General features: G+C 40.0%; 1 protein-coding gene across 2 annotated transcripts in view; it reads right to left on the bottom strand.

The window, feature by feature from the left end:
* Nucleotides 1-26,073, bottom strand: part of Trpa1 (transient receptor potential cation channel subfamily A member 1) — a 47,068-nt gene that overhangs the window by 15,231 nt on the left and 5,764 nt on the right. For both annotated transcript variants that reach the window (XM_060384608.1, XM_060384609.1), the window contains exons 3-16: nucleotides 24,752-24,927; nucleotides 19,686-19,793; nucleotides 17,688-17,796; nucleotides 17,374-17,519; nucleotides 16,366-16,502; nucleotides 12,870-12,918; nucleotides 10,161-10,260; nucleotides 9,464-9,564; nucleotides 8,351-8,520; nucleotides 8,104-8,268; nucleotides 6,562-6,676; nucleotides 3,380-3,546; nucleotides 1,480-1,573; nucleotides 572-631 (exon numbers count right to left, since the gene is read on the bottom strand). In XM_060384608.1, the coding sequence (XP_060240591.1) occupies nucleotides 572-631; nucleotides 1,480-1,573; nucleotides 3,380-3,546; nucleotides 6,562-6,676; nucleotides 8,104-8,268; nucleotides 8,351-8,520; nucleotides 9,464-9,564; nucleotides 10,161-10,260; nucleotides 12,870-12,918; nucleotides 16,366-16,502; nucleotides 17,374-17,519; nucleotides 17,688-17,796; nucleotides 19,686-19,793; nucleotides 24,752-24,927 (1,697 nt within the window). The remainder of the gene's footprint in view (nucleotides 1-571; nucleotides 632-1,479; nucleotides 1,574-3,379; nucleotides 3,547-6,561; nucleotides 6,677-8,103; nucleotides 8,269-8,350; nucleotides 8,521-9,463; nucleotides 9,565-10,160; nucleotides 10,261-12,869; nucleotides 12,919-16,365; nucleotides 16,503-17,373; nucleotides 17,520-17,687; nucleotides 17,797-19,685; nucleotides 19,794-24,751; nucleotides 24,928-26,073) is intronic.

Raw genomic sequence — 26,073 nt, 5'->3', positions numbered from 1 at the left:
GTAACTATGAGTAATTTCAAATGGAGAAAGAAATTATTACAGGTAAATTAAAAGCCTAAATATATGGGAAAGATATTTTCCATTTTTTATAGCTCATAGCCATGAATAAAATAGAATTATATGATTAGGGCTCCCATGAACATAAATTATTTAAGTCACCCTGGTGCTCTGGATTCATAATCCTGAGGAAAAATGATTGCTTGCCATGCTGTCCTCTTAGAACCTGCAAGGACAGGTTGTCCTAGGTAGCCTCATACATTCAGCAGGCTCTCATGGTTAACTGGCCAACTACCCCCATGGGACATGAGTTATTTTAGACATTCACCACCCCCCTAAAATACCTAAGTAAGTGTAAACACTATAAATAACAACAAATGATGGAATTAGAAGTAAACAAAGTATTTGAGGGAGACTTCAAATGCAAGAAGAATATTTTCCCATAAATCAATAATGCACTATGATGACAATACTCACCACTACTATAGATTATAGAAATACAGAAGCAACACTTTCATATTTTCACTTAAGCGTTACAAAAATACTTTCAATTATCATAATAAAATAAACTTACATGGTAGTCTTGACAGGACTTGTCTTCTGTAGAAGGTATCATGCAGAAATCTAGAAGAACCTTTGAGAAAGAAAACCCAACTGAGATATTGGAGCAGCAGACAGTACATGAGAAGGAACTTTATTCCATGTCTAAAATAATATACAAGCCATCCCCTTGCTTTCTTTGCCTCATAATCCTTCTTCAGGAAGAACAAAGAATTGGAAATTTTCTCCTGATAGAATCACTGCCCCAGGAGAGGTCATAGTACGTTAATACCATGAATTTACTTCCTGTCAGTAATATTGTCCTTCTAGGTTATATGTTCATCTGGGGTGCAGGAGACTCATGACCAGGTTCTGCATTGCTCATCAAAGCATAAACTCTTATCATCATGTTCAAATAGACACATGTATTAAACACTGCTTCCCTAGTACAAAGAAAGCAATTCCATAAAATGACAATATATGACCACCACCACTTCACATTAGAGCTAAGTATGCAAAAGGAAGAAATGGGGTTGTTCTCCATGGAAGAGGCTTCTGCACATAGAAGCAGCTGGTGTTATTGCTGCTTTCTGAGAAGGCAGTCCTAGATCTTTTGATTTTTACAGGAAGTGAGGTACCTGTGTCTTTAAAGAAGGCATCTCGGGCATAAACGTTAGAAACAAATGTGAAGAGTGTCTTTGCCTAAAACTTCAATTATTTGAAAAAGGAAAATCTGTTCACCATATTTTGTCATAATACATGCAACAATTGTGAGGATTCTTTTGTCAAAACAGGTCCTCAATGAACATTTGTGGCTAATTTCCCTCATAGACTTTGACATAGAAACTGTGAAGATAGACACTATTATTATGAGGGTAAGTCCGCCTACTACAATGATGTGCCAAGCACATACCCGTAAAGACTTTTGCTTTGGGCTCTTACTTTCATGCACTCAGGGAGATATTCTACCATTTCCATGATTGGACATCTATTGCTCGTGGAATGATGAGTAAAAACTTGAAGACACTCATCCCATCTGTAAATAATATAAAAGAAGCACAGTAATTCATCACTGTTTTGCACTGCAGTTCAAACTGAAGATTACGTACTTTTAGTGGAAGCCCAACTTTAATTTTATTCTGAAAGTATCATGTTCAGACACTGCTTGTGGTGAAGCCGTGTGAATCAGCAGCAGTTCATCAATATGGCCCTAATCTATCAATAGGGATTAGGAATGGGGGTGAGATCCAGAATGGCTGTTATGTTCACTGCTCTGTCTCTTTCTCTAACTGTCTTTTAAAGAAGATAAGTCTTCGTCTTCTTTCTCACCTGAAATTATGTCATGGCAAGTACTTTCAGAGGTGATTATGTTAGGTACAGAAAGTCCAGTTCACATACAAGAATCTACAAGTTGGTATTGCGTCCATATTCAACTCATATATATGTACACATGTAATGTATTGAGTTGAATTGAAAATAACATGTTGAATACAATAGTGCGTGTAGATCCTGCCATAACATTTCAGAGTGTGTCTCTTTCTTTGGCACCATCTGGAAAGATGGAATTGGAAGGTACTTATGATTCCAAAGAGAAATTAAATCTTTAACAGGAAGCAAAGATGGGATAATTTAAGATAATACCTGTAGGATGAGAATGAGGCTACTACTGTCAATCTAGATAGTTTATGACTAAAACTCATGTGGAATGTCTGCAGTGTTGTCAGAAAAGAAGGCTAGGTACTTTGGTTCGCTGGTGTGTAATCTAAGGCTACACTGGTGTTTCCAAGGAAACACATTTCTTGAGACTCCATATGCTCTAAAGGAAGCTACATCTACCTTGGATATGAGTATTGGTCAACTTTGTGTCTCCCACTGTGTGACACAGGGGTTGTCTGAATATTTATCTGTGGTGCTATTGAGAAGTTTTCTTTGAGCAGTGGAAAAACCACAATCTAATCACTCAAATTCCTTAAAGGGGCTGGGGCAATGGCTCAGTGGTTAAGAGCAGTGGCTGCTCTTCCAGAAGACTTGGGTTCAATTTTCAGCACCCACATGGTGGATCACAACCATCCATGACTCCAGTTTTCTGACCTCTCCAGGTTCCAGACATACATGTGGTACACGTACACACATGCAGAAAAAAACATTGAAATGAATAAATACTTTAAAAAACAAGAGTACACTTTTTAGAAAATGGTTTACAAATGTACATCCATAAAAGGTCACATGTTGTTAGGGAACATTTCATTAAGTGACATTAGTAATCTTAATTGTGCTCTCTATATTGTTATTATTTGCACATATTTATTTATTTATTTATTGTGTTTCTGTGGAGGAGCACACACCACAGTGTGCATGTTAAGTTAGAGGGCAACCTGTGGAAGTCAGTTCTCTCCTTCCACCATATGAGTTCTAAGAATCAAACTCAGGTAGTCAGGCTGGGCGGCAAGCATGGCTGCCTGTTGTGCTAGCTCACTAGTCCTAGGCTTGTCTCTATCAACCTCCAGCTTGGGAGTTGCTGGCAAGAATATATCAGGCAAGTCCAGGAAGGCAGGCTAGAGTTTGCTTGACAGTGACCTTGCTGCCAAATGTTTCAGGTTCCTGGATTCCCGGCATCTCATAAAGGACTAACCAGGTAGTATTGGGCTATCATGACACATTCTGTAGAAATGAAGACTGAGCATGAAACAATGCTCCCACTTGCAGCAATAACTGAACAATAGGCATTTACATACGTTGGTTAAAAACTGGAGCATGTTCTTTCACTCCCACTTCTTCTCAGGCTAAGGGTGCACCCTGTTACTGGAGGATGGGGGTCACAAGGGAGACGGAAGACACATACCTTTTACTCCTGATGGTCGTGAGAACCACTTCCTTGCGCTTATTGTGCAGGGCAATGTGCAGAAAGGAGGCTTGCTGCTTGTTGAGGAGAATGTCAGCATTGTAGCTCAGGAGCATCGCGACAGCCTTGGCATGGCCTTCCCGGGCTGCAAAGTGGAGGGCTGTGTTCTTTCAGACAAAAAACAAAGCAGATGATGTCGGGTGACAAGAGAAATTGTTGCCTTGTTTCATTGCTGAATTTCTTAAAAGAATGATCAATGAAGCTAACTACCTAATAGCAAAGTATACCAATTTAAATGTTCACAATGAAGCTTTTAAACAATGGCTTTATCATCCAAATAGTGTGTGTGTGTTGTGTTCCTTTGTGTTGATCTGTGTTGGTTCTGTGGCAAGGTGACTCCACAAAGACAAACGAGAAACTTTAGGGTAAAGCTCTTACGGTTAGCACAGAAGGGTATGACCCTGAGCACTTAGCACCAATTAGAACTGTGGATTCCAGACTTGGAGTTCTAAAAGCACATTAAGAAGACAGAGACTGCTATAAGTTTGCCAAATTGTCATTTTCCCATATAAAATGGTTTTAAAAAATAAAAACAGAACTCATGATGGCCTGTCCAAATCATTTCTTAAGGAAATGTACATTTTAACACTCAATACTCTCCAAACAATAAGAAGAGATGGAAGTTTTAATTGACATCTTGACACAACCTAGAAGTGTATTTCAGTGGAACTGTCTAGATCAGGTTGGCCTGTGGGACATTGTCCTGATTACTGATTGTCGTAGAAGGACCCAGCCAACTGGGGAAAGCCTCATTTCTTCAGCAGGGGTTCCTGAAGTAGAAAAGACAGGTGAAGGCCACACAGGAGCAAGAAACCCAGCATCCATTCATTCATCTCAGTGCTTGGCTGTGTATGTGGTACATCCAGCTGCCCTGAGCGTCTGCCTTGACTTCCCTTCAGCGATTGGCTGCAACATAGAGCTGTAAGCCTGATAAACCCTCTCTGCATATCATCCAGATGCTTTATCAGGGAGACAAAAATGAAACCAGAACAGAAATTGGTGCCAGAGGAGTAGAGTTGTTGCTGTGATGAACCTGATCTCCTGACTTTTTAGGTCATAGAGTTATTTTGTTGGAGGGCTGTGGAGCACTTTGGAACTCTGGATTGGAAAAGCCATTGAGTACAGCGAGCTTAAGGGGAAGTTCTTGTGTAGCTTGGAAGATAGGAATGCTTACAAGGTCTCCAGATCCAAGGGGAAACACTTTATTGATAACAGGGATAGGGGCCATTTGAATGCTGTTTTGACTGTGTATGTTGATCATGTGAGTGTTGATCATGCTGGGGCTGAAGAATCAGCGGAGAGCAATAAAGTGAAGCTGCCTGTGCTTTCTTGGGACAATAGGACATTTCCTCAGGGCAATACAATTGTGTCCCAGGGGGCAGGCTACGTCAGCAGTCCCAGTTCTGCTGAGGCTACGTCTCAGCAGAACTTGGCAATGAAAACATTGTTTGTTAGGGTATGGATTTTAAAGATGTGGAAAATGGCAGACAGACGATTGTGGGGAGCGGTTGAGGCTTGACACTCTGTGATAGCATGGGAATTCCACTAGAGGGACCTTGAACAGCCATTTGTATAGGTGAACTGTCTGCTGCAACACTGCACTCCAGGCTTTTCTAGAAAGCCCAATGCTGTGGGACACCCGCTATGGATGGCTGCAGCTATGAAGAAAAGCTGGTCCACGCCTGTGAAGGAACCTGTGCTATGGATACCCAAGCTGGAGAGGTAAGGACAAGCCTCAGAGGATGTGATTTGCAGTGGTGGGTTTTAGTTTCATTTATATTCCGTGGTCCAGATCTTCCCTGTCTTAGTTGAGGTTACTATTGCTGTGATAAAACCCCGCGGGCAAAGCAACTTGGAAAAGAAAATGTTCATTTGACTTAAGCTTCCATATCATTGTACATCATCGAAGGACGTCAAGACAGGAACTCAAGCAGAATAGGATCTGGAAAGCAGAGGTCATGGGGAAGTGTTGCTTTCTGGCTTGCTCATCACGGCTTGCTTAGAATTGCTCTTATAGAGCCCAGAACCACCATCCCCAAAGCAATAGGCCCTCCCCTATGAATTACTAATTTAAAAATCGCTCTACAGCTGAATCTTACGGGGACATTTTCTCAATTGAGATTCACTCCTTTCAGATGACTGTAGCTTGGGTCAAGTTGACATAAAACTGGCCAGCACATTCCTTCTTGGAATGAATGCTTAATTATGTGATTTGCTTTTTACAGGAGCCCACACTGAAGAGGATTTTTAAAGAGTTGGCTTTTGGTTTTTTTTTAGGACTGGGGACATTAAATTAGATTATATTTTGTATATAATATTAACGCGAGACCTTGGAAGTGAGGAAAGGTATGGCTTACAAGTGATGTAGGTGTCTGTATGTCAAGTTGACAAGAGGAGGATTAAGATGGTTTTGATTGTCAGTTTGCCACAAACTAGGGTCAACTTAGGAGCAGAGCCTCAAGGACTCCTCTGGATCTGATCAGCCTGTAGGCGTGCCTATACAGTTTTTTCCTGATTGTCAATTGCCACTACCCACTGTAAGCTGGAAGAATCTTGCTGAACAGAGAGCAAGCAGCAAGAGTCCATTTCTCTTGGCTCTTGTCTGTGGATGTGATGATGTCCAGATGTATGAGCCCCTGCCTTATGTGATGGGCTGTAACTTAGGATTGTGAGTCAGATTAAAGCCCTTCCTCCCCAACTTACTTTGTCAGGGTGTTTTTTGTTTGTTTGTTTTTTTGTTTTTTGTTTTATCAAAACAACAGGAATAAAGCTAGAATAACACCCAATACAAGACAACAAAGCCAATCCTTTCACATCACTGTGTTTTATGTCAGATGCATCTCTTTAGGGTTCATCAGGGGGAGATAAAATTTTAAGGTGAAATCACAGGCTTCTATAGCTATGAAGGGTAGCTTTAAATCACAGACATCCCTTACTGTTTTCCAATGTTCTTTTCTCTTTTTATTTATTCCTCTTTCCAAGAAACTACTTTTTTAAAACAATCCTACAAAAGGCTGAGAGCAGAGCAAGGAATAAAAAGCTTTTGAAGAAAGATTTCTTGCGATTTTGGGGGTTTGTTCTATGCCAATATTTTGATTTGGTCAATGAAATCTAGTACCTACCCCATCTTCATCTAGTCGATCTGTACACTTCAAGTTAGTATCAAGAATGACCTTCATGGTCTGAGTGTACCCACCCATGGACGCGTGATGCAAAGCAGTCCAGCCATTGTGGTCACTGTTAGAGAGGTAAGAAAAGACATGCAAACACACTTACAGATCAAATGTGGAAAGTGGTGCCACTAAGCTCAGTGTGGCTTGAACTGATGGCAAAGCATGAGGTGTAACAACTCAATATTTAGTGAATATTTATAAAATGTGACATAGTTTCAAGCATGGTAGTCATAACTCATTTACTTATTATTGTGACTCACATGTACACTTTATAGTGAAGCATAAGAGATATAAGAATACTATCAGACTCTTGAGGGTGGGGCAAAGGATAGCTAATGTGTTCTGCGTCTTATTTTTCAAAGCCTAAGTGTGTTTTTAAATATAATTTTCAATCTTGTTTCCCTGAGCATTGTATCAGAAAATTTTCCATAATAGTTGCTTTGTCTTTACAGTCACTAGTGATTGCAGTTATAAGATAGTTAATGTTGTTTCTAAGTATTTATGTCTACTCTCTCTTTTTTTTAATCTAAGGTGTCTATCCTTTTCCACAAAAATTAAAGATGCAAATATTTTTTGAACACTTGCCATACTGATGACACTTTACTAAATATCATATAGAAAAGAAATTACACAAGTTGATTTTGGTACTAATAAGTAAGCGTTTTGGGTTATGTGTGGCACCCTGCTATTTCAGTAATGCTGTAATCAAGGACGAGCTATGAAGCTGGGTCTCCTTTTGCAGGTCTGATGTTCTGTGTCCCTTAGAAGCAGGAAGAGACCAGGAAAAGCATTCAGTTCAAGGCTGTCACTCACACACCACTATTGGTACTCTGAGCTCAAAGATCTACTTTTCTTTGCCACTTTGGTGACCCTTGAAGATGGTGCATTGAACCTGTATGAGTGTCTCTAGCTTTTCTTTCCCTGTTATAAAGATGATAGTCAACACAGTTCTTATATTTTAACATGTCTTATATTTTAACATGGTTCTGTTAATCATGTTAACATTCCTTAAATATAAGATAGTCCAGTTCAGTTTGAATGTTTCCCGTCACCACTTTTTTGTATCCCTCATTTATTAGATTGAAGAGAAAGACCTTTAGGCCTGGATGGTTTTCTAATTGTTTGTGTGCAAATGTACACATACATGTACTCACACACACAAACATATCTCTGCATTTACACAAAAAGATGAAAGAATAATGATATGGGATACAAAAAAAATTTTCAGGTTTTGGGACATACTCCTCTCAAAGCCATTTATTCTGCAACAACAAGGTTCATTAACCTATACACTTCATTTGCCATTTGAGGATTATATTTCATTCCATTTTAGTGTTTGAGAAATTATATATGTTTCGAACACTAAATAAGATAAATAGCTTTTATATTTATTGAGACCTAAGGTTTTATATCATCATTTTAATTATTACAGAAACAAATATAAAATGGCTAAATTTAAAATATGCACAATTCCACGCATTCGTGCCTCACCTGAGAAATAACGCCCCTTTCTTTAGAAGAAGCTGAACGACTTTATCATGTCCATTCTTTGCTGCCAGGTGGAGAGGGGTCATTCCATGGAGATCCCCCTCATTCAAAAGCCTCGTGTCACTTATGTCTTGCAGAAGCCTCTGGCATGTATTGATGCGTCCGTAACTTGAAAAGATCAGGTTCATACGTATAAGACAAATATGAAAGAGGCACAGCCACTCTCAAATGTCGGGGGTCTGAGCCTCACCTGGCTGCAAAGTGCAGTGGCGATTTCTTATCCTTGCTTTTGGAATGAATGGACACATTGAATCCAAGGAGGTTATTGACAGAGACAGGGACGCCCTGCCTGCACGCATAATGGAGAGGCGTACACCCATCATTGTCTTCATCCATCACCAGTTCCTTAATGTGCTGCATCTGTGGAAAAAGGGTATTTTAATACAATGGCCGGTGTGCTCATGGGCCATGTTTCGTACTATTCTGCAGCGAATCACTATGTAATCTCTTCCTTGAAGTCAAATCCCCAAACAACCTAGATGCAGCCACAGAAAAATAAATACAGATGAAGTTTCATGATTTGTCCTTCTGTCAAGGCTTTGAGGGATCCTCCAACTAGGGAAAGAACAATGTGGCATTCTCTGAACCATTTGACCAAGACCTCCCTTTTGCTCCCCAGCCACTTATTTCCACAAAACATACTTGAGCTCCTACATGGTTATATGAAGCCAAACAAAACGGATGGGCACCTCAGTTTATTTAATTTCCTAAGTAGTTTAAACGAGAATATGAAAGACAAATCATTGGGTCAATCCATGTAGTAAACATTTACTTTTGTTTAAAAATTTTAAGCCCATATGCATATTTATTCTTTATTAAATACAATAACAGCATGAAAATCTACTTATTGCAAGAAATATGACACACTTCAGATGCATTTAATAGTGAAGCAGTAAATGCAAGCTGGCCCATCAAACATGGTCCTGTCATCAACGAACAAAGTGTGTTGAGTGGTTTTCTTAACTGATGGTGATACATTCCTAATTCACCTCCATACTTGGGTTCTCCATTCACACGGAATTCAAATAAGTGATGCAGTGAAGGAAAATAACTGATTATCAGAGGGTCTTAGTTATAGATGAGAGTACAAAACCCCCGTAACTTAAAAAAATTCAGTCTGGATTAATGTCACCCTCAACTAATTATTAACGTCCCCACTTCTACGACGGAAATAAAGTAGCTTTATTTTAAATCAGTTTTTGAAAACCTAAATGACCTCTCATACTACAAATGGCAACAGAAACAGTTTATTCTGTATTGAACATACTAACTCAGTTTACAAACATTCTTGGACATACCATACCTGCATAAACTCAGGTCGCAAATTTTTTAGTCCATAAGGCTGTTGGACGGTCAAATGCAAAAAGTTACGCCCAAGGTGATCTTTTATGTCTACTTTGGCACCTGAAAAAAAAAAAAAGCACAGTATAAATATAAAATATACTCAGGTGTTTATAACACAGTCTTCGGTGGGTCCATGTCTTTCTAAATCTTTAATGGACAGACAGCTGTAGTTAGGTGGGGAAATTGAACATATTTCTTAAAATGGGTTTACTTTACTCTGTGTGTGTTCATGTGTGAGGGCAAAAAATGGTAAAAAAAATCTGTGATACAGTACATTTCTATTTGAATCTTTAAGTTTTAAGCATAAAATGTGAACATGGAGAGATTTAAAAGAAAAAAAAAAGGAGAGGTTAGCAGCCTCTTCTGTTTCCTCAGCACCAGGTTAGTCGGCAACGGGGACAGTGACAGCTGCCGAGACAGAAAGCTCATAGCATCTTCAGCCAATTCCTGGTGTTTAACAGCTGCCTCATACATAGGATGTGCTATGGCTACAAGTCACCATTTCAATAGTTTTTAAATGGACTGAACCCTATTGTCGTCTTGGAAAGTATTCTGTTAGCCTTTGTGTGCACCGAGTATGTTCCATGCAGGGCGTGAGACAGCTGGCTAGCCGATATTCATCTTAGCAGATAGGTTTGCTTCTTACTGCTGGGTACCTTTAGAGAGGAGCAAATTCACAATATTCCAAGAGGCCGAAGCAGTTGCTAAAATGAGTGGAGAGCGTCCTTCAGAGTCAGTGCTGTTGATGTCTGCCCCCTAGAACAGAGCAAGACATTCAACAAGCAGAGCATGTGTAGGGAAGGCAGCCGCTGACCTTGCAATACGTAACTAGCGTCCGGAGTACTTTCCTCCAGCACGCAATCTGAAGACTAGTCATACAATGTAATGAGATTTCTCTAAATTTCAAATACCATTAGAAACCAAGACGCTCTCTTTTAATTTCAACCATGAAGCTCTTGGCCCAAGTTAAGCCCTTAACATCTGTCAATAGGTCAATTCCTAACCAAGTCCTTAAAAACCAAACCTTCTCACCTAAAACACTGTTTTAGTTCCTACCATAAGAAATTATTTTTAAATGTTTCTCAGTTTGATTTTTTTTCACATTTATTGCTTGTGAAAATTTTAAAGCAATAGTAAGTAATCATCCACCTAAAAATACGTTATTTGATAAACTGAGCCAACTGAATTGAAATTATGACAGTAAGTGTTTAGCCAAACATCTATGTAAAAATGGACGTTAAAAGTTGCTTTTTCATTGACAACCAAGTTGAGCGATTTGAGTCACTAGCATATAACATGAGAATTTTTCCTGTGCTGCAAATCTGTCTAAACAATTGTCGAGCTATATTTTAGGTAATTGAACTGGAGAATTCGATACTACGATGGAGCAGCTGAGAGTGGCCATTGTCACAGTAAATTCTACCAGAGTGGACGCAGGACTAGCCACAGGATTATCATCATGGATTGCTGCAACCATGAATCATCTGAAGGAATGGGCAGGCATGGGAGCGTTAGCAGGCCTTCTGGTGTTGGTCTCCTTGGTTTGCCTGTAGTATATAAGCAAGATTAGAGTCTCACAACAGTGTGATGCAGCCATGATCATTCAGGCCTTTACAGCCATTGAAGCAGGACAGTCTCCCCAAGCATGGTTGGATACCATAAAAAGCTAAAATGTTACGCTCAGGATGCGAGGCTAAGCACTGCACTCAGGGTCAGCCGCTTTCGACCCAGAGAAGAGCATGTCTGATTGCATGCGGGTTGATGCCCCAGGTCCCGCCTCTGAGAAAAAGGTATTGGTCAGGTCTGATGCTCTTTGGGTGGATGACACCTAAATGAACATCAGTACAATGTCCCAATTTATTTCTAATATCAGAGATCAGACCTCTACTCTTGCCTGATGCGTCTAAAACAAAAAGGGGGAACTGTAGAGAGCTGCGGAATGCTATGCCTTAAAGATGGAGCTGGTTTCCGCCTTCCACCTTCCCGATGGTGAGTGCAATTCCACATTTGGCTAAGGCTGAGGATCTGGCTTGCTTCCATGTATGTGGACCTATCTGCATTGCCCACGTGGCACGCCTGGGTTGGCTACCCAGAGGCTATTTAAGCTGTGGGCTGGCTTTCCCCAGGGTCCGAGGATTGTTCAAGGTTCCTGAATAAACTGCATTGAAAAAAAAAAGTTGCTTTTTGTATTTTTTGTGTATTATAGGACTATATTCCTCATGATAAGCAACAAATTACCTTTAATATTTTCATAGATCAAATTATCTACTTTGGTCAGAGAAGCAAAAACAGCATAAACTTAATATCAGGCATTTCCATTTGCTCTTGTGGAGCATGGCTAATAGCAGCGGTAACAGCCTCATGGGAGGATGATGGCAATGGGTCAGGGTCCACCATGAGTCTCCCAACAGGCCATTTGCCAGAAGGCACACATGGCGCAAACACATGGTAGCCAGTGAAGCTCTTCCCAATACCTCTGTGTAAATATCACGATTACCAGTAGCTACTACTGACAACACGGAAAGTGCTAACTACTATGAATGGAGCTTTGCGATTGTCCACTTGTGGGGACTAACGGAACCACCACACAGCCACCCGTGAGCAAACTTGCGAAAATGTCAGTCAAAAGCTAGCCGAGTCTGCTTCTCTGGGTCAAGATCTCATGCTTTCATTGGCAGCAAATCTTCAACATATTTTTTTAACTTCATTGTTTTTAATGGTTTGGAAGTTGAAGCTGAGGAAGTGGGGCTTTTTTGGAAGATAAAAGTGAATCGGTGGCCTGCTCTACACCTGCCCAAGATACATATCAGTGCTGATAAAGGATCAGGTGACTTGTCTATACCCAACAGTCCTAAGAGGACCCATTCATAGGCCCACAAAGGGGTTTTCTTTACAATAGACTCATAAACTCTAAGCACAAAAATCACTAAAAAAGGACCTAAAAATACAGAGTTCTTCTAATGTCCTAGTCTGGGTACTGTGCATCAACAGGAAACACACTCTTGAAAATGTATAAATCAGGCTTCTGGGAACTTTGGCAGCAAAACAACTGCCTATAGTTTCTTTGTACTTCCTTCTTTGCAAGTCCTTAACCCCCACCCCACATTCTTTTTTTTATATATAAATTGTATGTAACAAGCAAAATTCTCATGATTTAAAATAGCACTTCAAAATTATATATTTAAGTTTGAGACTAAGATGAAAATAATTTTAATTTCCACAGACATTCCTATTAAATTTTAAATAGAGAGATTATTAACTAGTAATTCTGGTTTATTAAAAAAATACCATACTACCTATTTTAGTGATGTTTTTAAATGTCAGTAGTAGTTTAAGTAAACTAGGCTTGTCAGTTGAATAATTACCACTGAAATTAAGTAGTCTGCCAGCTCATGGTGATCAAACAATGAGGCTCTGAAAGAAAAAAAAAAAAAAGAAATAAGATCCAATTGAAATAAACATGAAAACCAAAGTTGCTCTATTCAGAAATAAATTCAACTGGACACAGAACAGCACAATGTTATATTTTTAAGAATGAATATTCTCAGTAGCATACTGTCAAAGTAATAAAAATCAGGAAAAATAAAATACAACCCAAACATACTCTTTTTTTTGTTCTAATAAGTGTGATCTCTCCTACATAATCATCATTCTGAAGTTGAGAGCAAGATTTGTCTTTTAATTGGGATGGACGGACTGGTGGGCCCTGTTGTGATTGTAGGGATCATGCAAGATGTGCCTAAAAAACATCTGTGGCACGGTAAAGTCTCCTGGGAGTATGGGTGGGTGGAGCTCCTCTAACGCTAACCAGTGAGGAAGTTTTCCTGAGCCCTTTTTGTTGTTATTGTTCTTTTTCTTTATTATTATTATTTACAATTTATCCAATTTTATCTCTGCTATAGCCTCCTCCATCATCTCCTCCTGGTCACCCCTCTCTCTCTCTCTCTCTTCTTCCCCATCCCCATGTCTCTCCTCTAGTCCATTGATAGGGGAGGGCCTCCTCCCCTTCTATCTGACTCTAGCCTATCAGGGCTCATCAGGACTGTCTGGATCCTCTTTTTCTGTGGCCAAGTATGGCCTAGTATGATCACTAGAGGGAGGTGATCAAAGGACAAACAACTGAGTTCATGCCAGTGACTGCTGTTGTTCCATCCCCTGAGCTGCCCATGGGCTACGTCTGAGCATGGGGTCTAGGTCTTCTCCGTGCATGGTCCTTAGTTGATGCATCAGTCTCTGCAGTGGTGTTATAGTGGTGAGCCTTCCTGAGTTTTAAGAAGCCTGAACTTACTTTGGAGAGAACCTAAGTCACTTTAGGGTTATCTTATGGCCAATCACAAGAAATACTAATTAATAAAACAACTGAAAGCTGCAAATATTCATTAAATATTCATTCAAACACCACTGTGCAGTTGCTAACACAAATGACTTGAAACTCGATGTTTTCTATCGAATCTCACACGGTTTCTGTCCAACACCCCCCGCTGTTCTTGACTACACACATCGAATGTCAAAACACTCTCTTGAGTGTCACCCAAAGATCACAAGAAATAGCACGGGGCCCTATTTTCCTAATGTAGTGCTTCTTAGGCATATTAATATTCTAAAACCATGCTATGAAGAGTCACTGGATGCTCAAACTGACTGAATCAAAGAATTCTAAAGACTGTCTCAACTCACCCCAGTGTTCCAGTAGAAGAATCCGGGCTGTTAACCAGCTCTGGGAGTTCCCAAGTTCTTCAATGAGTCTCTGCAGTACTTTTTGTTTCATTTATTTATTTAATACATTCTCTCCCTCCTTTCCACCCCCGCCCATCTGTGTGTGTGTGTGTGTGTGTGTGTGTGTGTGTGTGTCTGTGTGTCTGTGTCTGTGTCTGTGTCTGTGTGTGCTTGCTGTAGCGCTCATGTAGAGGCTACAAGTCAATCTGCAGGCATCAGTTTTTTCCTTCTACTATATGCTTCCTAGGATTTAACTCAGGTCACCAGTTTTGGTGGCAAGCACCTTCACCTACTTGGCCATCTTACTTGAGCTAAGTTTTTGTTTGGGGGATCACTAGTTAGATTCTTTTAGATCATTCTCCTCTATTCATGCTGACTCAGTTTCACCATTTTCTGTTGTCATCATATGCTCATGTTTGTATAACGATCATTCATTTCTTTGTTTTTTGTTTTTTTTTTTTGAAAAACTGAAATATATTGATTGTCATTATTTTCATCTTGCTCTTTATTTTATATGTTCCTGAGAGTAAATAAATCTTTTGTTAGTTTGCGTGTTCTGCTGCTTTTTTAAATATTTTCCACATATATAGAAATTTTTAGTTTGCAGATTCATCCTATGGGAGAAACTGTCGGAAAATGCAAATCTAGATCTAATCCGACCTAGTAGCTTTGATGAGCTTCCCAGCTCAGAAGGGCATCGTGCTATTTCTTGTGATCTTTGGGTGACATTGATGGCTTGAATCGTCTTTCCCCAAGAGGTAATGTAGCTTTCCTGATCCAGTGGCCTCCTGAGAATTTACAAGCTCTCTTCTGCCATCTCATGCCTCTACTTAATCATAGCTATGGAGGAGAAGAGGGAGAGGGTAAAAATACAGAGGAAAGAGCCTGTAGCTCAGACAAGGGATATATAATCCGTGCCTTCCCAAGGTCTTACAGTCCCAGTCTACAGTGACTTAGAGTCCCACTCCCCACTTTGTGCTCCCTTGCTCAGCATCCAGGAAGCACACACCACAGAAACACTTGTCTTCATTTGGAATTTTGGTTAGAGAATTTCCTACAGCTGTTTCAAAAGGGTGAAGGCAGAAGAGATCAGAGGGGGAAGAGAGGACAGCCTGTGTGGATCTGCCCCATATTCATCACTAACCACCAGCGGAATGCACCTGGAGAACTGGAATTTAGAAACGGCTTAGAGAGTCACACATGCCAGCTTCCTTAGCAGCACCTACGCATGCTTTTGAGTGTCACCAAAAGTTCACTAGAAATAGCACAGGGGTCCTATTTTCCTAGCACAGTTGTTTCTTAGGCAAATTAGGACTCTAAAACTAAGTTATGAAGAGTCACTGGATGTCCAGCTTAACTGAATCAAAGAATTCTAAAGAGTATCCTAATTGACCCCCATTGATTCTAATGGAATCTGGGCTGTTAACCAGCTCTAGAGTTTCCAAGCTCCTCACTGACTAGGCCAATGGATCAATGAAAATGTCACGGGAACTTTTGTTCTGCAAAGTTATATTTGCTATTTGTTTTTGATTCCTCGGGGTCTTTAAAGGTTCTAGTTGAAACACAATATCATGATTAATTCTCTCCTGACTTTTGTTCCTTTTCTGTTTGACTTCAAGCCTGACTTATCTAAAAGGCATATAGCTATGGCAGCTGTGTTGATGTTAATTACAGGACACATTTTTTTTTCCCAACTTTTCCACTTTTGTTTCTATGTATCATTACTTGTGGAGTTGATTATAGTTGTTGACTCTTGCTTCAAGATTCATCCTGTTGATGTCATTTGTTTGGTAAATTTGATCTATTACTCAAGACTGTTAGGTCTGATTTTCCATGTTATAGACTGGTTATTGTCCATTGATTTGTATGTTTTTGGAAACTTGCCACTATGGATTTGTTCATAGGGTCTTCTGGCTTTCTTTTGTGGTTGACTCTTTATCTTTCATGTATAGGTTTTATATATATGCATATTTTCATGATGACAGTTATACTTTTCTTTAATTATTGCAAAGGTAATTCCTATAGGTCCGTTGAAGAACTCCTCCACTTTCTGGTCATTTGAGAAGAATGATTCAACTCTAGAGCCTTTGCTGCCGTACTGGCTAATTTCTCTAGCAATGTAGACTTAACATGTAAGCCACTGGCCTGTGAAGCAGGGTCTCCTCGTTGCCATCAACTGCATTCACAATATCACTGCTTCCAGTGTAGGATGAGATCATGAGCTTAACGATGTCAGTGGCTCCCTGGGTTGCAGCAAAATGGAGGGCCATGCATTTGGCATTCTGCAAACAGTATTGATGTTAGCATCAGTGGTAAAATCCCAGCGTAAAGATTTGATACATATAAATTCAGCAGTGAGTTCTTCCCAGAGCTAGGGATGGCAAAGCTGTGAACTGCACTGTTTGATCTACAAAAACCGTTGAGTATGTAGACCTTTCTAACAAGGGCAATCCCTAACAACCCAAGTGCCCCTTACCTACACTTGAACACCATTTGAACTACAATTCTTTGCCAGAGGATGAGTCCTTTTCACTACTGAAACAGCTGAATGAAATGACTTCATAAGAGTAGCTTCTATTTCACAGAATTTAGAAGCAATAAGAAGAAGCTTCACATGATTAATAACCGAAAAATAGGCAATTTCTGCCTTCTCTAGAAAGGAAAGACCTTCCCTAGACCATTATAGAGAAAAGACCCTGAAGTCTATGTTCCTCGTCAGGTCAGGACCCAGGCTCAGCCAAAACGCTTACATATATATCCTTACAAGTAAATTAGGTGATGCTTAGTTAAAAGCTACAAGTCTATAAAGACCAGCGCTGTAACCCAAGGCATTCACAAGTGGGCTTTAGTGTTCCTTGCTGGAAATATTAATACTATTATCCTTGAGGTTAGGCCTTACTATAACTTAGGGCAGTTAAGTGAGATATGTTCATTAATGCAATCTACTTTGTCACTTGCTTTGGAATATTAAAATTTATAAAATTAGAGAGAATATTTTCTTTGGCATGGACAGAGGAATAACATTCCTTTGTGCTATATGCATTTCCAGATTTACCTGAACATAAAAGAACCAACAACAACAACAACAAAAACAATTTGAGAAACAAAATGTGGAAATTCTCAAATCAGAGTGACCATAGACAGAACACTTGCCTCCTTCATGTCGATATGTGCGCCGTTGTCCAGGCACATTTTGATCATGTCCAAGTCACCACTTTGAACTGCGAGGTGGAGTGGGCTGACTTTCTTATGATTCACAAAGTTAATATGAGACTCCCGGGTGTAGCCAGTTTTTTCACCTTTAGAAGAAAGCACCATTTAAGATGAAAATAAATGAGTTTTAAAAAGAAAGGACATGCATAACTATACACCAAGGCCCACACGTAAATGCTATTATTCTTTCAGATGAAGGGTATCTGGTATCTAAAGTTTCTTAACTATGTAGAATGTAGAAAGCATCAACTCACCATAGTCTAATATCAATTCCATGCATTTTTTGGCACCCGAAAATGCAGCCTGGTGAACAGGGTAATCTCCCCATTTATTTGATTTACACAACTTAGCTCCTTTTTCTAGCTGGAGAAAGAGGGGGAAAATCAGTTACATAAATTGTGACAAAGGTAGATGAGAATTTTTGTGCTTCTAGCATCCCAGTGCCTTCTCCAGGGCTTGTGGGGAAACATGTGGAAGGTACTGGAGGATATGCAGTCTAACCAAGACAGTCACTTTAGAGCTGGGATAAGACAATGGTGACATGGCACATCTTACCGAAATGAAGATATTCCCTGATGCACACGAATCTACCTCAATCCCCCAACAAACTGAACACATTTTTCTTCCAATTTCATTTGAAATATTTAATTTTAAAACAAAAGCTATTTGAGCCATATAAATATTTTAGAGTTTACAATCGATGCTTATGGCCCTCAGAAGTACCAGGTGTGATGAAGAAGAACATTTAGATACCATCACTTAGGGGAAAGTCTGAAGCTCATATTAAAGTTTCAGAGGCTGGGGAACTCTGACATTCTTTCACTTCCTGCAGTGTTTTGTTGTTAGTACCTGATATTCAAGTAAAAGCAAAATAGTCACACATATGAGCATATGTAACCGTTGGCAGTTTTTTTACATCTCCTCTTATTTCTTAAGAGTAGGCAACTCAGAAATGGTTGAAAAAGCTATTTGGTGAAATTCCAGAAGTGCCCTCACTACCAAGAGCAGAAGCCATCCCTGAGCCAGCTAGCACCAGTGTCTTGGAGCATCACACATGGGTGAGTTTCCAGAGAGATGGCTCTCTTTCTGGATTCAGACCTGTGGCTTAGGACAGCTAATCAGTGCAGGACTCTATTGTAGAGAAACCATAACAGTACCAATCTTGTGGATGGAAATGGAGCCTTTCTTTTCCTCTTGAATCTTTTTTTTTAAATTTTCATTTAGTACAATTTATTCACTTTGTATCCCAGTTGTAGCCCCTTTCATTGTCCCCTCCCAATCCCGTTCTCCCTCCCTCTTCTCCTCCATGCCCCTCCCCAAGTCCACTGATGGGAAGGTCCTCCTCCCCTTCCCTCTGACCCTAGCCTATCAGGTCACATCAGGACTGGCTGCTGTGGCCTGGTAAGGCTGATCCTCACTCAGGGGGAGGTGATCAAAGAGCCAGCCACTGAACTGAGTTAATGTCAGAGACAGTCCCTTTTCCCCTTACTAGGAAACCCACTTGGAGTCTGAGCTGCCATGGGCTACATCCGTGCAGGAGTTCTAGGTTAGCTCCACGCATGGACCTTGGTTGGAGTATCAGTCTCAGAAAAGACCCCTGGGCCCAGATTTTTTGGTTCTGTTGCTCTCCTTAATCTTAGAAGTCAAATAACTCAGTAACTGACTGTGTTCACTTTCTTGTCTTTGGCTACTTGAAAGCTCAGAATTAAATGGCTTAATTTAATTTTTTTTATGTGTATGGGTGTTCTATCTGTATGCATGTCTGTGAACCATGTGTGTGCCTGATGCCCACAGAGACTAGAAGAGGGCATAAGCTCTTTTAGAATTACAGATGCTTGTAATCCACCCTGTGGGAATGGGAGCAATCCTGTGTTCTCTGGAAGAACAGCCAGTGCTCTTAACCACTGAGCCAGCTCGTCAGCTCCAGATTTAAATGGTTTTAATGTCATACAGGTTGTTGTATTTTGGTTTTATATACTGCTAGATTCATCTTACTACCTGCCAATCTTTTCCCCTTGATTTTTCATTTCATGTGTTTTCCTTCATGCTTCCTTTTTAGTCTTCTGTGTGCAATCTAGGGTCCACACTGAATCCTAGGAGTATGTCCACATGAAAGCACAGAGACCTAAGTTCCTTAGACCTGTTTTCTATAGTTCACATTTTTCAAAGGGGATACTATGAAGGACATCTTAAATAACAGTTTGCGTCCAATTCACAGAAAGAAAGCAACAGAAGGGGATTAGGTTACAAACCAAAATTTTCAATGCTTCACTGTTGTCTTTGGCACATGTGGACATCACAGCTGTGTTCCCATTCTCTCTTTCTAAATTGATGTTAGTGGCACTGTGCTCAGTCAAGACCTGTACAGAATGAAAAAATAATTGTTAAAAAGCTAGTCTACTGATTTTCAAATAATGATACTTCTCTCGGGAGACTTGGTAGCCAAACACCATGTCTGACTCCTCTTTTCTAATTCCTCATCCAAACATTATGTCATAAAACTTTATACAAGTAGGTGTCAAATGAATGAATCAAATAGAGAACGCTTCTAATGCCAACAATCAGTGGAATTTAGAATTGTATATTTGGAAACAGAACCACAATGGTGATTTTACTGAAAAGTCAGTACTTTCAAGGATTTACATAGCTAACATCTTCAGAAATAAATGTGTGGAGACATGCAAAATATGTGCACAGGGGGAAGGGAGGAAGATAGGAAAGATATGGGGAAAGGAAGAGAGAAGGGAAGAAGGGGAAATGACCTCTTTCTACATACAGTTAGGCAAAATGCAGGCAAAAACTGTAAGAAATGCCAACGACAACCCTATTCTCTTTAGCAGAAAAGCTGGCTTTGTGTAGACCTGTCTCTGATATAAATTAATTCAGACTTGGTCTAGAATAGAAGAAATTAGCATTCTGATTAAATGTCAATTAATGATTCTCATGAAATTTAAGCAAAAATTTGTTACGCCTTCACCAGTAACCACCAGCTCATTAAAGGCCAAGGCTGCTGTCTTTTACCAGGATGTCTCACATAAAAGTTAACAATGTTTATCTTTTGTGAGTATTAAGATCACTCGCCCTCCCTATCCCCCAAGCTACTCCACATTGTATAAAGTAGTGGTGTTGTTTTTCACAGGGTGCCTTGCTTTGGGAGTCTCCAATTTGCAAGAAATCCCCCCCCCCCCTTTGAGAGAATAGGATGACCATAGCCCCTGATTGGGCGTACAAGCTAGTCCAGCTGTCTAGAACCATCCATCCACCACAGACTGATAGATTATTGTAGAATAATTATTGTAGAATCTGGGAGTAGAAAAGATGATGGTCTTGTCATGGTGAATTCAGACTGTAGGCATACATGAGTATATTAAATCACATCAGTGAAGTCCTGCCCCAGGAGTTATCTGATACCCCAAAGAGACCAAGGAGAGGATCTAGTTCCTTTTCCAGGACCTCCTGTAGTGATGGACACCTAACATTGCAATGGCATGCCCCACCCCACCATATCACCTGATATCTGGCAAGCATCTAGAACTGACAAGCAGAGGATTCCCAACCACCCCTCAGGCTTCAGCATGGCTTGGCCCCCTGCTGATGCTGCCTCCTTGCCTTCATGGATGTCCACCTTTTTGCCTATCTGGGCCTAAATCTGAACTTGCCATTTCCTGTCCCACGACTTAGCCTTTCGCCTGGCAGTTTCACAAACACTGATTTAACAACAGCTCCCCCTAGCACTGGCCTGGTTCGAACATTATCTTATTCGTACAGATGTTCTCTCTTTGTGTCTGTCTCTCCATCTCTCTCTGTCTCTTTCTGTCTCTGTCTTTCTTTTTCTTTCCCCACACATAGACACATATACACATATACACACACAGTTTCTAAACCTCCTGAAGTCTGTTGCCTCTTTAACTTGTATTCATTTTATAATAGGTAATAACAACATTTATGCATACTATATACTGTATTATGTTAGAGTTAATAATGGTAAGCAAGATTGGAGTAAAATAACTGACATGCCCCTGAGCCAGTAGGTGAGGTTATCTGATAAACTGCTTCCTGTGCATATCATACTACAATAAAACTCAACATGGACTTATAGTCTTTTTTCAGTACTGGTAACCAAACCTATTGTTTCATACTTCTTGGGCAATGTTCAAGCACTGAGTTATTTTTCAGCATTATTTGTAGATTTATTGTCAATATTGGAACAGGCATTCGTTGCCCAGAATTTCATTCACTTTTTAATGTAAAGGAAAGACTTGAATTTATGGTCCTTCTTTGTTAGCCTCTGTGCAGCTGAATTACAAACTTGCAGTGCTGCCCTAGCAGGTAAATTGGGTTTGTTATTGTTGTTTGTTTATTTGGTAATGTTTATCCACCCAGCTGTTTCCTAAAATCCTAGACTTATTAGAAATAACAACTTCCTAGCAGAGCCTCCTCCCAACAGAATGTGTTCCAACAATAGATGAATTAGGCTTCCTAGTGAGTTCTGTTCATAGAAAAAAAAACTTGAGCTGAAGTTTACTGCATAAAGACAAACAGGGAGACTTTGTAGGTGAAGAGAAGTTAGAAGCAAAAGATAACTCCACAGACCTCAGGCACCCTCAGGTTCTACTCTTCAAATCCAGATTCACATGCACAGGAACCCACAAAGGTCTATTGGAAGCATCTCCCTCCCTTATCCTTGGAACCACAGAGCACGGAATTACTTGTACTGTCACAAGCATAATCTGTCAAATGGCTGAGTTAAATTCTAGGTGGCAGTGGTCACAGTGAAAGCAACCAGACTGAGTACTACTTCAGTTCAGTCATGCCCAGGCATGCCCAGAGGCTCTCTAGGAATTCTAAGGAAAGGCTCAGGCAACTGAGCCAGCTTAAGCCTCAAGGACAAAGACCATCAAGAAACAAGGTCATGGCCTAGCCCTTAAGTGAATGGTCCCCAGAGACTACGTCTATGTAAGAACTTGTGGTGATTCATAGATGACTGGTTCTTTTTAACCTTTATAACTGTATAGATAATGATGGGTATTCTAGAGGAAGGCTGATAAATCAAACAATTTGAACTGGGAAAGTTTGAATATACAGGCTAAACCATGGGCATGGCTAGAGAGGGCAGCTGGGACAGAAATGCCATCCATAAGCAAACCTCCTTCTCTTCCTCCTATTGTCATGATGGAGGAGTTCAAGAACACATTAAACATGGTTGTGGTTTGTAGAATAAAAACCATGAGGCAGATACAATTTAGCTTGTTCACACCCTAGCTTTCTTCTTGGTTTTGTGCTCAGGACAACTGGCTTTTTATTGTCAATTTTTGCTTTTGTTACACATTGGTTTAACAAAATTACTCATGGGCTTTATTTCTAAACTTCTATTTCTATGGCTGGTCTGAAGAGTTTTCTAATTAACTGTAGTTTTTCAACTACTACCTGCCTACAAATTCCCAAAACGTGCTTTTAGAGCTAAAATAAATGAAGTTAATGACCGTTTATTGACGAAAAGAGCCTTGAGAGAAAGCGGGAGGGCTCCCCGGGGAAATATAAGACACCAGTGAGCCTTGGCTGCAATCACTAATGAGCCACCCTAATGGAAGCAGCGCCAGCCTGGTGGATGATGCAGACATTAGGAAGAAGGCAAACAGCTTGTTTGCATGAACCTTTTCCAACACCTTCCCAGGCCTGTCCTCTCCGGTCTTCACAGCTATCAATTCTTCAGCCACCTTTTAAGCTCATGCATTGTCCCACTTCATTCAAACAACCACCATGTATCTGGACACTGTCAAGAACTACAATTTTGTTCAGGGAAACACAACGTTGTGTCTCCTTCAGAGATGGCTGGCTAGCTGGGAAGTGTACAGCAACACTTAATGATGGTATCACGTCATAAAAGTTAGGGCAGACTTCAAAACCAAAGCACAGTGGAAAAGACGAAAGGGGCTCCGTGTCTTCTCTGAATTTGCTAGAATTCAGACCTTTCCAAGAGCTGAGAAGAAACTTTTTTTTGTAACAAAGGGGCCTTGGAACTCTCTTTAATGGCTTATTGACAATGGGCTCAGGTGAGAGTTAGCATAGTAGCTTAAAAAAATATCAGTTCCACAGGAAAACCTACTGTGAAGTTCCAAATAGCATAACTTCAAAATGGCCTTCTAGAACACACTGGTTCTCAATCTTATTAATGTCATGACCCTTTAATATAGTTCCTCATGTCGTGGTGAACCCAAACCATAAAAAATATTTTGTTGCTTCCTCACAATTGTAATTTTGCTACTGTTGTGAATTATACTGTAAAGATCTGGAATGTAAGATATATGATATGTAAACCCTGTGAAAGGGTGGACCCCGTGGGGGTTGCAACCCACCGGTTGAGAATCACTGTTTTAGAACATAATTCATCTGAAATCGGCATTCCCCTTTGAGGAAGCAGATATGCTTTCCAATGTGTCTGTGAATCTGTGAGGTGTGGTCAAAAGCTATGGGCTAACACCTGCCCTTTAAATATTAACAGGGATTCCTCTAGTTGAAGAATGCCAGGCCTTGAAGAAGAAAAAGAAAATGAAGAAGAAGAAGAAGAAGAAGAAGAAGAAGAAGAAGAAGAAGAAGAAGAAGAAGAAGAAGAAGAAGAAGAGAGTAAAGTTCTCCCGTGTGATCCCTGTATCTGGCTATTCATATAACCAAACTGGGACACCATAACAACAGGTTGTACCTTTACTACTGTTCTAGTCATCCTTTGCATTTTAGTCTCAGAATCAAAGAAATCTAAACAGCAAAGCCTGGAGCTAGAAACACAACTCTTTTCTTTAAAGAGTTGTGCATTTTTAGGCTGGTTATTTAATTCTCTCTGTGCCTCTTCTGATTCAGCTATATCATGGAGATACTAATAAATAGTCTTAATTTATACTTTTAAAGTGAGAGTTTAATAAAGGCACACAGCTCTTTTTAAAAATACCTGAAAAATCAAAACTCACAAAAAGCTGATCTGTGAGTACTATGACCAAATATTACCACAATCTTCCTCATTGATAATCACCTATCACTACCCTCCTCCCCATTGCCTTCACATCATCATCATCATCACCACCATCAATCATGAGTCACCACCACCACCACCGTCACAATCTGTTATTCTCTGTCTCATTATCATCACTCTTCCACCTCATCACCCTCACCGCAATCATTTGACAAGAAAAAACACAATTGTTACATTTCATTTGCCATTGCATGACACTTGCAGTTGGCCACTTTGAAAGAGGAAGTGAGACAGATGTGGGTTTTGGCCCCTTCTTCGTGGTCAGCCTCACTGCCAGGTGGCTAGCAGCCTCACCTTGATCATTTCATTGTTCATGCCCTGCACAGCTATGTGAAGGGGCGCCATCATGTTTCTGTTTCGGAGGTTTGGATTTGCTCCTTGGTTGAGGAGAAACTTGACACTTTCGACTTGATTTTTTTCTGCAGCCCAGTGCAGTGGGGTATTTCCATAATCATCCATTATATTCAGCACTAAGGAAATAAAAGAATACACATTAAATTTTGTTGGGGGTGTATTTAATACCTCTGGAGTAACTACCCACTTCAAAATTCAGTGTCAAGTGTTTTTAAAATCAGATACATTGTCTTGGAATGTAGAAATAGGATATAGTTTTAGCTTCAAATTTATCCAACGGACACCATTTGAAACTATGTGAAAATACTTTCAGATCTTAAAAATTGGGTTAAAAATTTTTATATAGTATCTAAAAAATAGATCCTTTTGTTGCTATACTTTTTATCTGTATTTAAATTTTATTACTGTGATATAATGCTGATTAGCAGATATAATACAGAATTAGCAGATCATAGCCAGGCTCCATGCGGCTGTGATGTCACTCAAGCTTGCAATCGCTCAGAAGATAACCCCATGACATGTGGTATTGTTTGCTTTGAGAATCCTGTGTGAGAATAGAATGCACTTTGATCTGCATTGCACTTTAGCTATGACGAGTTAATATTGGTGTATATCACTAAGGCTGAGGAAAAGGAAAAGTACTCCTGAATCAGACTTGGTAGCTATCAACAGTAGTGGGAGCCATAAGACAGCAAGTTTTCTGTTTCTTTGTCTTTTAAAAATTCCTTTCTCTATTTTTTCATTCATTCAAGTTCTTACATCGCAACCCACCACACACACATGTGTTTGACCCCCATTCTCTTTAAGCAAGACAAAAATTCTATTCAGCATAAAACAGTTAAGCAGCATGATGCTCCAGCACACAACTTGAAAATGACTGTTATCTTGACCATGTTTTATAATTCATCTTTCTGTAATCACAGGGGCTTTCTAACATAGACTTTCTTGGGCCCTCCTTTCTACTTGATGTGTTTGTAGCAAATGATCTACTTAATTTATCTTCCCAGTGACTTCTCCCCTGGCTGTGTCCCACCACTCTCTTGTCCACTCCACTCCACCTCTGCCATTTTCATTTTGTCAGTCCCCTTAGCTACCTCTTATTGACAATCTCTTTTAGCCTAAACCACGTCCATTCATTTCTTCTTAGGCAATTGTCTAGAGGGGGGATCTGTCCTCTGCAGTTCTGATTGTGTATGTGCTATTTCCAAGAGGACGTGTCCAAGCTATCCAAACTTCACTCTCTCTCAGTGACTTTGTTCCTC

The sequence above is a fragment of the Meriones unguiculatus genome, chromosome 6, assembly GCF_030254825.1.
Source record: "Meriones unguiculatus strain TT.TT164.6M chromosome 6, Bangor_MerUng_6.1, whole genome shotgun sequence".
Classification (NCBI taxonomy): domain Eukaryota; kingdom Metazoa; phylum Chordata; class Mammalia; order Rodentia; family Muridae; genus Meriones; species Meriones unguiculatus.
This window is presented reverse-complemented; position numbering and strand designations above follow the sequence as displayed.